The sequence below is a fragment of the Geotrypetes seraphini genome, chromosome 1 (genome assembly GCF_902459505.1).
Source record: "Geotrypetes seraphini chromosome 1, aGeoSer1.1, whole genome shotgun sequence".
NCBI classification, from domain to species: Eukaryota; Metazoa; Chordata; class Amphibia; order Gymnophiona; family Dermophiidae; genus Geotrypetes; species Geotrypetes seraphini.
In genome coordinates, this window is record NC_047084.1 from 2,956,378 (window position 1) to 2,969,146 (window position 12,769).

Consider the following 12,769-nt stretch of genomic DNA (forward strand, 5'->3'; position numbering starts at 1 on the left):
AGTTTGACTACTGCCAGATCCAACTGATTGTAAAACCGCTTAGATAAACCTTGATAGGCGGTATATAAAAACCTAATAATAAACTTGAACTGTGGTTTTTAGGTGTCTGCTTACTCTCTGGTTCCTGTGGAAGCCTCTGATATGATCAGGGTGTTTTAGGACTTCCTGATCGAGCCAGAAATGATAGTAATACTTCACACACAGCGTTAGTAGGCCAATTCTCTGAAGACAGAAAGAACTGGCGAGGCAGCGTCAAGCAGCTAAGATAAGAAGAGGAAGCACCATCAGATCAGTGTGGTCGGAATTTACTGTAGCTCCCCTGTCTGTATAGAATGATACACTACACAGGCACAGCAGATCAGTTGTTGTTTCCCAACTTTACATAGCTCTCTACTGTCTACAAGTTAGGTGTGAGAGACTATAAAATAAACAGCAAGTCTCTCCAGTTTTAAGGAAAACATTCTGAAATGTCTAGCATCCACACTGCATACCACAAAACATGGGGGAAGCCAAAGCTTGCCCTGGATCGATAGCATGGAATGTTACTACTCTTTGCGTTTTTGCAAGATACTAGTGACCTGGGTTGGCCACCATGAAGACTGGGATAGATGGACTATTGGTATGACCCAGTAAAGCTATTCTTATGTTCTTATGGCTGGTAAATTAATTCACGTTGATACCAAATTATACTAGCATTTTATAACAGAATCTGGGAGCCCAAATGCTATTTTAGAATAAGCTCAAAGCACCTAAATCGAGTCACTCGCTTCTCAAATTTTCCTCCTAAGTGCTTTTGAATTGAAATACATTGTAAGCAGTTTTGAGGACATCTTTAAACCAATGAATTTATCCCCAGGTGACTGGGCATGGGGCATTTAAAACTCAGATGTTACCTTTCTCCATAGCTGAGTTTCTTGAAACGATGGGGTCTGGATTTATTTCTGAGGAGCTTGGATGGCTATATTACTTTGAATTTTCCCCTTGAAAATCAGCCACTGACTTGGTGAAACAGCTTCTGTTAGAGGCTTTGCAAGCAGTGGTATAGCCACAAGTGGGCCAGGGCCCACCCACCATTTTATTTTTCTTTAATATGGCGCGTGGGGATCCCCAAGCCCCACCAGCTGAAGACCTCCTCCCCGCCAAAAGAGCTTACATTTTGGGTGACCACTGGCACGGTTCCCAAGTCGCTGTTGCCACTGAAAGCCCTGTACATGTGTGAAAACTGAGCATACGCAGAGGTCAGAGGCTGGCAACAGAAGCCCAGGGACAGTCACTAATAGATTATGGACTTTCCCTCCAGGAAATTGTCCAAACCTTTCTTAAAACCAGCTACGCTATCCACTCTTTATCACAACCTTTGGCAATGCGTTCCAGAGCTTAACTATTCTCTGAGTGAAAAAAATATTTCTTTCTATTGGTTTTAAAAGTATTTACCTTTAACTTCATTGAGTGTCCCCCCGCCTTTGTAATTTTTGACCGAGTGAAAAATCGATCCACTTGTACCCGTTCTACTCCACAGCCGTCTCGTTTCCAATCTGAAGAGCCCTAACCTTTTTAGTCTTTCCTCATACGAGAGCAGTTCCATCCCCTTTAACATCTTGGTTGCTCTTCTTTGAACCTTTTCCAGTGCCGCTATCTCTTTCTTGAGATAAGGAGACCAGAATTGAACACAATACTCCAGGTGAGGTCACCATGGAGCGATACAGAGGCATTATAACATTCTTAGTCTTGTTAACCTTCCCTTTTTAAATAATTCTTAGCATCTTATTTGTTTTTTAGGCTGCCACCACACATTAGGTAGAAAGTTTCATTGTACTGTCTACAATGACACCCAGATCATTTTATTGGGCGCTAACCCAAGGTGGACCCTAGCATCTGGTAACTATTATATCTGCATAGTGTAAAAGTGGAAGGGATATGAATAACTCAAAGTATCCCATTATGTTATGGGTCAGCTTCTATAAATGGTGCCCAAATTTGGGCGCCAACAAAAATGAGCACCGAGACCCCGATTCTATAAATGACACCTAGATTGGCTATGCTTAGCCGAGTTCCATGCAGAACTCAAAATTTTTTAATTGATGAGACAATTGACCACACCATTAAAAGTCAATTAAAACATGGATTATTAGCTCCAACTCAGCAAGGTGCCTACTGACACCTAAACTGAGGCACCCACCAGTGCCTACCCGAAAAGTAAGCATGGTTAGGGGTAGAGAAGAGGCATGGTATGACTTAGGCGTCGGTAGGTATCTGTATTAGGTGTCGGTAAATTAGACCAGGAAAACCCTGGCCTAATATAGTGGTGACTAAGTTCAGTTAGGCGTCGCTAGTCACGATTCTATAAATGATGCCTAGCGGTTGATTGACAACTGCGTCAAATAGGAGTCAGGTGCCATTAGTGAAATTTATAGAATTAGGGCCCGAGTGCTATTTTATACACGGTGCCCTGTGTTGGGGATTGTTTATAAAACAGCACATAGCGCTGGACTCTGCAACCAACTTTTGGTGTGAGGAATTACACCAATGAAACCCGAGATAAATCCTAGAGTACAATTAGGCACAGATATCCCCCTTCCCCCACACACATAATTCCAGTTAAACACATATGTTGACTTTCTAAAAAGGAAAAAGATATGGGGCTCCTTTTACTAAGCTGCGATAGCGGTTTTACCGCGTGCGCGCTAGACACCAATGCCAGCATTGAGCTGGCGTTAGTTCTAGCCGTGTAGCGTGGGTTTAGCATGTGCTAAAATTCTGCACGCACTAAAAACACTATCGCAGCTTAGTAAAAGGAGCCCATGGTGTCAGTTTGTGGCTTACGCACAAAAAAAAAAAAAAAAAAAGAGAAAAAACTCATTCACAAAAAATACTGTAAGTCACTGATTAAAGTGGCGAAAAAGCCTCAAAAAACCTTCTCTGCAGCAATTTACACACAGTAAAGTACAGCTGCCAAATTCTCATCATAGGCAAAAACACTCCACATTTAATTTTCAACATCTCAAGTAAACCACAGAGATAAGACAGACACCAGCCATGCATGCATGCCAGTCACTTATCTGAGCTCATTTGAAGATACTCTCCAGTTCTCAAAGACCTGATGTTGCTCAGATGACTCCCTGGCTTCAATATTTATTCAAAAATGCTCTTCCAACTCCCAACAAGGGACCTTGTTTTGCTGAAATCAAACGGCTGCATCAGAGGAATGCTACAGGTGTAGGACTGTTTCAAGGACAAGAATTGTATGTTTGCTTACAGCAGGAATCATAATTTAAAGGAAGAACTATGCACGTCAGATGTATGGTCTCAAACATCAGGAGAGAATGTGGGCCACTTTAAATGTTGATGATATAATGTTTGTTCTATGACAGTGCTTCTCAACCCTGTCCTGGGGGGACCCCCAGCCAGTTGGGTTTTCAAGATATCCCTAATGACTATCCATGAGAGAGATTTGCATATAATGGAGGAGACAGGCATGCAAATATGTCTTATGCATATTCATTAGGGATATTTTGAAAACCCTGGGGGTCCCCCAGGACAGGGTTGAGAACCACTGCTCTATGATGATTGAAGGGACAACATCCAAATTCCCCATAAGAGGATAGTATCATTACATGCCCTTACTTCCTGTGTGGCTTCTTTTGTGATACTGTATTGTCTTTATTATTTGCCTTATAAAAAGCGAAGCACAAAATGAATGTAATAAATACACCAAACATACATAAAACAATCTAAAACAAGACAATCTAACACAAAGCATAACTGGGGCCATAAATAGTATTGATCAAAGATAATATCTCTACCCCTACCCTATATTGTCCTCGTCAGCTCAATTATGTTGACTATACTACACAACCATTTAAAACAAGATCCCAGAAATGATGTCATCTCATCGGGGTTTAAATTTTCGCCTCGGATTATGCTATTCCAGGCCGTCATGGTGGTTTGGAGAGTGTTTGACCCGTCTCCATTCCTCTGATGCGAAACAAGTTCCTTTGTCGGGAGTTGGAAGAGCATTTTTGAATAAGTATTGAAGCTGGGGAGTCATCCGAGCAACATTGGGTCTTTGAGAACCACAGAATATCTTTAAATGAGCTCAGGTAAGTGACTGGCATGCACACATGGTTTGTGTCTGTCTTATCTCTGTGGTTTACTTGAAATGTTGAAAATTAAATGTGGAGTCTTTTTGCCTATGATAAGAATTTGGCAGTTATACTTTACTGTGTGTAAATTGCTGCACTGAATGTTTTTGAGGCTTTTTTCTCCACTTTAATCAGTGACTTCCATAACCACAAGTAAGCAGGCCCTCTGTGTAACTTATAATAGTATTATTTGTGACTGTCAGTTTGTGGCTACCATCAGTCTCCACCTTTCAATCTGGCAACAGAAAGAAAAACACGTTGTCAGTGAGCTGGCAAGACCTGACAAAATCAGCACCATGTGAATTCTTTTTTAACATTTAGATTTTGCTCTTGCCTTTTCATTAGTAGTTTACCATGTGTTATATTCAAGTACTGTAGGTACTCCCCCTCCCCTCCCCCCTTTCATTACAAGGGCTTATAACCTAAAGCCTCCAATTGGTAGCAGTCAACAATTTTAAAAGCACTGCCCCCTTGTTGGCTGAATTTAATCTGGATATTCCATGCTAGGTCTAATCATGGCACCAGGATTGAATATCCAGTACCCTGCGGCACCCAGAAGTTATCTAGGTACGAACAATATTCAGTGCTATACCAGATGGTCAACTGGGCATAGTCAGAACTGCATTATATGCGGTTCCACATGTCTAGTTACTATCTGTCTAGACCAGGGCTGCCCAAGTCTGGTCCTTGAGATCTACTGGCAGGCCAGGTTTTCAGGATATCCACAATGAACATTCCTGAGAGAGATTTGCATACCAAGAAGGCAGTGCAGGCAAATCTCTCTCATGCATATTCATTGTGGATATCCTGAAAACCTGGCCTGCCAGTAGATTCAAGGACCAGACTTGGGAAGCCCTGGTCTAGACACTGGTACTGAATATCTGTAGCACACCAATAACTTCCTTGGTCTGCCCCCTGGACCACATTGGAACTAACCAGATAGTATTGTTTATTGTCTGGGAAGACTAATGTGGCACTATCTGGACAAGTGCCACAGAATATCCGTGTCTGCTTGGTCACCATGACTTGAACCTAAATCAATAGAGGGTAATGTGACTGCTGCTTTAACAAGAAACTTCTCCTTCACACCATGCTCGGTATGTGTTACTGTCAAATATGTTCAATGTGTGGCCTACAGGCCAAATGCAGCTCATGTGACCTTGGAACATAGTCCAATTGAGATTTTATGCAAAATACATTTTTATATAATTATCTAGTGCATATTTTAAAGCAACTGCAGAGCTATTTGGTAAATATGAGGTCAAATTTCAGCAGAGATTTACACGTTTTGATAATTATATGTCGTGCTGTAACAGGCTAACATATTTATGCAAACTGTGTCTATGTGATTTTCTGATCACATATCCTGCATACTCATGAATAGCGGATTAAGTGGCTCACTGATGAAAACTTTTGGATGCTCCTGGCCTATGTGAGAAGGTCCTTTTAAAATTCTTAACAGTACTGAATTTATATACAAATCATTTACCGTAATTTCAGGGCCGGTAAATTCTGGGCAAGCAGGCACATCTTCTGGCCCTCCAAGTGTACCTATTAAATCATCTAAGGCGGCATCCATTCCAGCCTACAAAACAAAGGATGCAGAAACTGAGCACAAGTACTAAGAACATATTTGGGCATTTAAATAAGTTATAAAACATTTATAGGGATCACTAGAATAAATGTTAAATAGAGCCAAGTTCTCTGGAAATTAAAAATAAAAAAAAATTAAAAAATCAACTGACTATTTTTCTCCTCCTTTTTTAAAAATTAGATGTTAATGCATTACGGTGAGAAAATGAAGAGTGGAATACAAAATATTTATTTATTCAATTTTTTTATACCTTTTGTTCCACTAGTGCAAACTGGTCTCGATCTCCAAATGAATAAATAAATTTTACAAAATAAAAAAAAAAAAATGAATACAGTAACAACATTTAAACATGTAGAAAGAAAGCGCCTCAGATTTCCAGTCAGGAACAGTTATAGCACAACTATTGGATCAATCACATTACTGACTTAAAAACCTTCCACAAAACCATTAAAATGCTATAATCCTTTACGATTTTAAATAAAGCACTATAGACAAAATCTTCTCACAATGAGATTTCTTAAAGAACAGTCCCACCAATGATAGGCAGTGTTTCACTTCTTGCTGCTTCAGGGAATCAGGATCATACATTTATCAAGAGCTGTATGTGCTTTCTGGCCATTTTTGAGCCTAGAAAAGCAGAGGCATAAACATGGTGCTCTTGATAAATAATATTACCTATTTGCATATTTGGTTTACCTTTTTTTTTTTTTTTTTTTTTTTTTAACTTTCATGGTAAGGAAATAAATAAAATAAAATAAATTCAGGCCATAGTTCAATGAGGATTAAACTCTTTTATGGATTAAGATTCATAAGTACTTTCATGTACTGTAGAAAATCTACTGTTTCAATCTATGCAAGTTGACTCAACCAGTTAGTCTTTCCACCACAACTCTCATATGTACTTACGTCGTAAGATGCAGCTCTAACTGCTCTGGTCCCTGCAGTTGCTAGTTTGCTCTCCTGTCTAGCCTGAAAACAATAAAAAGGAAGATACTGAAAACTCTTTTCATGATATTTAAGATTACTTCATTTTACATTTCGTACACTATCTGAGCCTCAGTCCTCTGACTGAGGTAACATAGTAAATGATAGCAGATAAAAGGTAGCATAGTCCAGCCACTCTGCCCAAAAGGTGACTAGGATTGATCCTACCACTCCAGTAGGTTAACCCTCTCAATGCTTTCTATTTTTTTTTTTTTTCTAGATGTAATTAATGCCTTGTGTGGAAATAATCCAAACTTTAATTCCACCAATTTCTCATATAGGGATCCTCTATGTTTGTTTATTTTATGCCTTTTTGAATTTTGCCACCATTTCCATCCCTACCTCCTCCTGCAGAAGAATATCCCAGGCATTGAACACCCTCTTTGTAAAAAATGTATTTCCTGATGTTGCTTTTCAGTCTCTCCTCCCCCCTTGCAGATTCATTTCATGTCCTTTAGTTTGCCCATTTTCAGAAGAAATTTGTTAGCATACAGTTCAAGTTCCACTCGGTGGTGTAGTAAAGGGAGGCAGACCATCCCGGGCGCCATCTTGGTGGAGACCCAGCACCTCTCCACCCCCCCCCATGCCACGCTCGCACCCTCTCCCTTCCCCCAACAATGAACCTCTTTAAATCTTTGCCAGCAAGAGTAACTCCTCAGGCCTGCTGATCGCGCCAGCCTGGCTTCCCTCTGAAATCACTTCCGGGACATGGGGCCTGGAAGTGACAGAGTGAAAGTGAGTGCCATTGCAAACAGTAGGCTGGAGAAGCTGTTCGCACTGGTGAAGATTTAACAAGGTATGGGGGAAGGGAGGGCATGAGTGTGACATGGGGGAAGGGAAGGAGTGGGGACACGGAAGGAGTGGGGGCAGAGAGGAGGTTGGGGGGGGGCGCTGCCCACCCTCATTATGCCACTGGTTCCACTTATTCATTTACAAGTGCGTTCATTCTGCATCTCCTCAGTATTTCCCTTTGCACCCCTCCCCAGAACTCTATTCACCTGGTAAGTCAGTCTTCTCTGTACACTTCTCCTCCACTGCCAACTCCAGACTCTGTTCTTTTTATCATGATAAGCCATATGACTTCTTGAGTCACTACATCATGTGTCTCTAGACCTAGTCAAATCCACCTTTTTGAGACTGTTTTTTTAATTCTTAATCCTCTATTCACCTGTTCAGTACCCATGTTTATTTTAATCATTCCCACAATAACTCCCTAATCTCTTATTTATCCTGTTTGTCTTAAATAAATTGCAAACTCTGTCAAGCAGAAACGGTCTCTTACATGTTTTATATGTTTAGCACTGCATATGTCTAGTAGCGCTACAGAAATAAGTAGTACCCTGTTTCCCTGAAAATAAGCCCTACTCCAAAAATAAGCCCTAGTTAAGATCAGACTCTGAAGACCCCCCCCCCCTTCTCGAAGATGCCCGACACTCCCTGACTCCATCCCTGACACCAGTGCTATCTGATTTGCTGAAAAAGTTTGAACTCATCAATTCAGCAACCCCCACCCTGCTGCTTTAGGAGGCCTCGGAACAGAGGTATGTCAGTCTCATGATTCTCGGGGGTGATTTTAATGAGGTTCCTGATCCGAGGACGGATCGTTCTTCTTCTGTGGGACGGGAGACACTCAAGGCCTACACTAGGGCTCTGCTATTGGCTTCTTCTTTGGGCCTGCTAGACATTTGGAGGATAAGATCAATTCGAGAGAGCGTCCCATGGACCCAAGAAAGATGCGAATAATCTAGATTATTCGCATCTTTCTTGGGTCCATGGGATGCTCTCTCGAATTGATCTTATCCTTCTTTCCCGGGATCTGCTTCCTGCGGTTCAGGAGGTGCTACTGGGCCCCACTGAAATCTTGGATCATGCTTGGGTGGGTCTGCGTTGGCTTTGGGGGTCCCCCCGGGGGGGGGAGGGTATCCAGGAGAAATTCCCTTGTCATTTGTATCGTAACGCCCGCTTTCACAATTTTTTGTTGGCCAAATGGGGGGATTTCAAACGTACTAATCAGAAACATAAAGCAGATCCTATCCTATATTGGGAGGCAGCGAAGGCCGTGTTGCATGGGGCATTTGTGGCTTTCGAGGTTAAAACGCGCCATAGGGCGATTATTACGTTGGAGCATAGGGTTCAGATTTTGAGGCGGCGCTTCACCGGCATCGCTATGTTGGTTCTCAAGATTCAGCAGGAATTGAATGAGCTCTTGCATTGGGGGGCTCAGTGGTCTAGGGACCACTATAAATTTCAGATTTTTCTGTTTGCTAATAAGAGTATTCGGATGTTGGCTCATTTAGCTCGGCCCTATCAAGGTCTGCGGGTGTCACAACTTTGCATGACGTGCGGGGAGTATTGTATCATAAGACTGAGGATATTAGTCGTATTCTACGGGACTTTTTTGCTGACTTGTATGCCTCGCCAGGCTCGGACTTTCTTGATGGGGGGGTCTATTTGGATAGCTTGGATCTGCCCCATCTCTCCGTTGGTGACTCAGCTATGCTGGAGCGCTCTATAGTTGCAGAGGAGGTGGAGTGGGCGATTCGTGCTAGCCCATTGGGCAAGTCTCCGGGGCCGGACGGCTACCGTGATGAATTTTATAAGTTGCTAGTCGCAGAGATCGCTCTGTTGTTGTCTGAGATCTTTAATTTAAATGTGGCCAAGGACTTTTTGGCTTGTTATTTGAACCTAGCTCAGATTATTGTTCTTCCTAAGCCGGGTAGGGACCCGGCCCTGCTAGAATCCTAAAGATCCATATCCCTGCTGAATTTTGAGACGAAATTGATGGCTAAGGTGCTGGCAAATCGATTGGCCCGGGTGCTGCCCTCCCTGGTGTCGGAACAGCAGGTGGGTTTTGTGCGTGACCAGCCTGTGTCTAAGAACCTTCAACGTATCTTGTTGGCCTTGGAGAAAGCCAGTGTGGATGGTACCCCCGCTTTACTTGTTAGCTTTGACGCAGAAAAGGCTTTTGACCAGGTGCGGTGAGGGTTCTCTTTGCTATGTTGCGGGCATATGGAATGGGCCCCTTTTTCTTTAATGCTATCCTGGTGTTATATGGCGATTCAGTGGCGCTGATTTCAGTGAACAGTGGCCTTGCGACCCCCTTTCCGATTCATAGGGGCACTCGTCTATCGCCCTTGTTGTTTGCGCTTTATTTTGATAAGGGAGCTGCAATCTAATGTAGACATCAGTGGCCTTCAGCTGGGTGCCACTCATTTTAAGGTTGTGGCCTTTGCCGATGACCTTATGGTTTTCTTGACTGACCCGCACTGCTCCTCATCTACTCTCTTGGAGAGAGAGTTCGGGAATATGGGGATTTTTCCAGGTTCGCCTTGAATCTGAAGAAATCAGAGGCGTTGGCCTCCACTTAGCGTCTTCATAGGTCTTGGGGGGAGACTTTTCCGTTGAAGTGGACTGATTCTTCTTTTCGCTATTTGGGCATCCAATTATCTTTTACATAGATGATGCTCCTTTCTGTAAAGTTAGGAATTTCTATGAAATATTCTATATACTTCTCTCCACTCCTTCCTGCCCTCCTCCGTACCCTCTTCTAACCCTTTCCTCTGTAATGTCACCTAGAGCTTGTAACGATGCACAAATGGAAGAAATAAAATAAATAATTATAACACCATTTGGGGTGAATATGAAATTTGGATTAATTCCCAAAAGGATAGTCCCAGTGATCTATGATATAAAATCTTTCTCCTACATCTTGCGAATCTCCTGCACACATCCTCCCATCGAGGCAGGTGGGAGGAAGGGGGGGGGGATGGGAGGGTTGAGATATATTAGATATCATAGGTAATTTGAAATCTTCAGTATTTATTATTAAATAAGATATATAATGAATTAATGTATTGTTTTGTATATGACTATATAAGTCAGATGTTTTTAATTGCATTAAATTTTCAATAATAAAAAAAAAAAATAGACTGATTGTGAGCCCACCAGGACAGATAGGGAAAATGTTTGAAGTACTTGTATGTAAACCACTTTGAGTGTGGTTGTAAAATTACAAAAAAGGTGATATACAAGTCCCAATCCCCTTTTTCCCTTCCCTGTCTTATGCTTTCTTCTGGTCTTATTTGTAGCAATTTGTAGATTTCACTCCCTATATGTAATTCCAGTTTCCTTTATACATCATCATTATTCTATAAAATTCATAACCTTTATTCATGAAGGCCTCCTTTTACAAAGGGATTCAATGGATGCCAGATCATCTACCTGGCAGCAGCCGCTACCACGCCTTTGTAAAAGAACATAAGAACAGCCATACTGGGTCAGACCAATGGTCCATATAGCCCAGTATCCTGATTCCAACAATGGCCAATCCAGGTCACTAAACCTAAATAGTAGCAACATTAAATGCCACCGATCCAGGGCAAGCAGTACCTTCCCCCATATCTGTCTCAATAGCAGTCTATAGACTTTTTTTCCAGGAACTTGTCCAAACCATTCGTAAACCCAGCTATGCCAACTGCTGAAAACACCACATCTTCTGGCAATGCGTTTCAAAGCTTAACTGTTTACTCTTGTTTTACAAGTATTCTCATGTAATTTCATTGAGTGCCCTCTGGTTTTTGTATTTTTTGAAAGGGTAATAATTCGATTCAGTTGCGTTATTCTTGCTTTCAATTTATCAAATTACTGTACTTGTATTCTCTAATCCACCATTCATTTTCAGAAACAACTTTTCCGTTTTCTTTTGAGAGACATTAACCAAGGCAGCAGAAACTTTCTATGTAAGGTTCAAGCTAACTATTTCTCTGTCACAATGTATGCATGCGTCTCTACTCTCATTCCACACTATTTTCTGGCTCTCTTTCTCTGTTATGATATACTGTATGTATGCTTCTCTAGACTCATCTCACTCTCTATTCTGGTTCACTTGTTCTCTACTTCTCTGTCATAAAGTATGCATGCTTCTCTAGTCCCATCTCATTCTTTCTGTGCTTCTCTTCTAAATGTGCTCTTTGCACTGTTTATTGTGGTTGCTTTGCCAGAAGAGTCACTATAAATCTTACTCCTTCTTGAGCAACTTTTCAAGCAGGCAGAACAGTAATGTGCGATCTCTGTAGACACAGTGCAGCTGTGTTGTACTGCCAAACCTTTCTCCCATTTCATATGAGCTCATGCCAGGGTCATTTGGTCCTTCATAAGCCAACAACGAGCTTGGTCTATTGTAGCCTGGGCCCTGTGACCTTCCTAAAGGGCAGCAGAGTAAAAGGTAAACCAGTAGTTAGGAAGTCAGCTTCCAAAAAACAGAAGGCTCCCTGTTGCAGAGCATTTTAATAAAATAAAAAAAAATATCTGGTAACCCTAGAGATGTGTAACATGATCCATTGCACTAACTGCAATCTTTGAAATTGGTATTTAGACAAACAGTTAAAGAGAATTGCAGTAGTCCAATCTCGTTTATCACAGTAGAACTCAGATAAAGATTAAACAATAGTTGAGACAACATGGAACCTTGAGAAAATCCACATCCCACTTTTTACTCTTTGAAGATTCTCATTCCAATACACAATTTGAACAGGTGGTGAACTGGCTGACTAGACAAGCTTTACTTTTAAGAGTTGGACACAGTACTTTTCTACAGTACTCTATAATACTTTTGGAGCTTTAAACAGTTACTTCTGGGGGATTATGCCCCCCCCCCCTATTCCAGACAGAGTAGCTAACCATTCAGGCCTAAGGCATCTAAATTTTTTAAACCGTAGGTTGTATGATCAGAAATCCATGTATATACAGACCATATAAATATTTTGGACTGATGTAGAATGATTTATACTCTTCAAAAATTGTGAATCTTTTCAGAAATAGTGATTTCACATCCATCAAATAATTCTATAGTGCTTCAAAACATAGGTAACAATTTCTTTTTCTTAAAGATATCAAGGGCACAACCCTCATTGTTGCCACTGTACTTATGTGGCCAAAACATTTGCACATTGTGGTATTAGGCGGACACTGCAATGCCAGGGTAAAAGGGAGGATGAATTAGAAGGGCAGGAAGGGGTCGGCTGTGGGAATTAAATCATCTCACTCTTCC

The 12,769-nt window shown here is 41.5% G+C and overlaps 1 protein-coding gene across 5 annotated transcripts in view; it reads right to left on the bottom strand.

The window, feature by feature from the left end:
- Window positions 1-12,769, bottom strand: part of CAST (calpastatin) — a 285,855-nt gene that overhangs the window by 98,514 nt on the left and 174,572 nt on the right. For all 5 annotated transcript variants that reach the window (XM_033914801.1, XM_033914972.1, XM_033914887.1 and 2 more), the window contains 2 exons: window positions 6,643-6,705; window positions 5,632-5,727 (listed from right to left, as the gene is read on the bottom strand). In XM_033914801.1, the coding sequence (XP_033770692.1) occupies window positions 5,632-5,727; window positions 6,643-6,705 (159 nt within the window). The remainder of the gene's footprint in view (window positions 1-5,631; window positions 5,728-6,642; window positions 6,706-12,769) is intronic.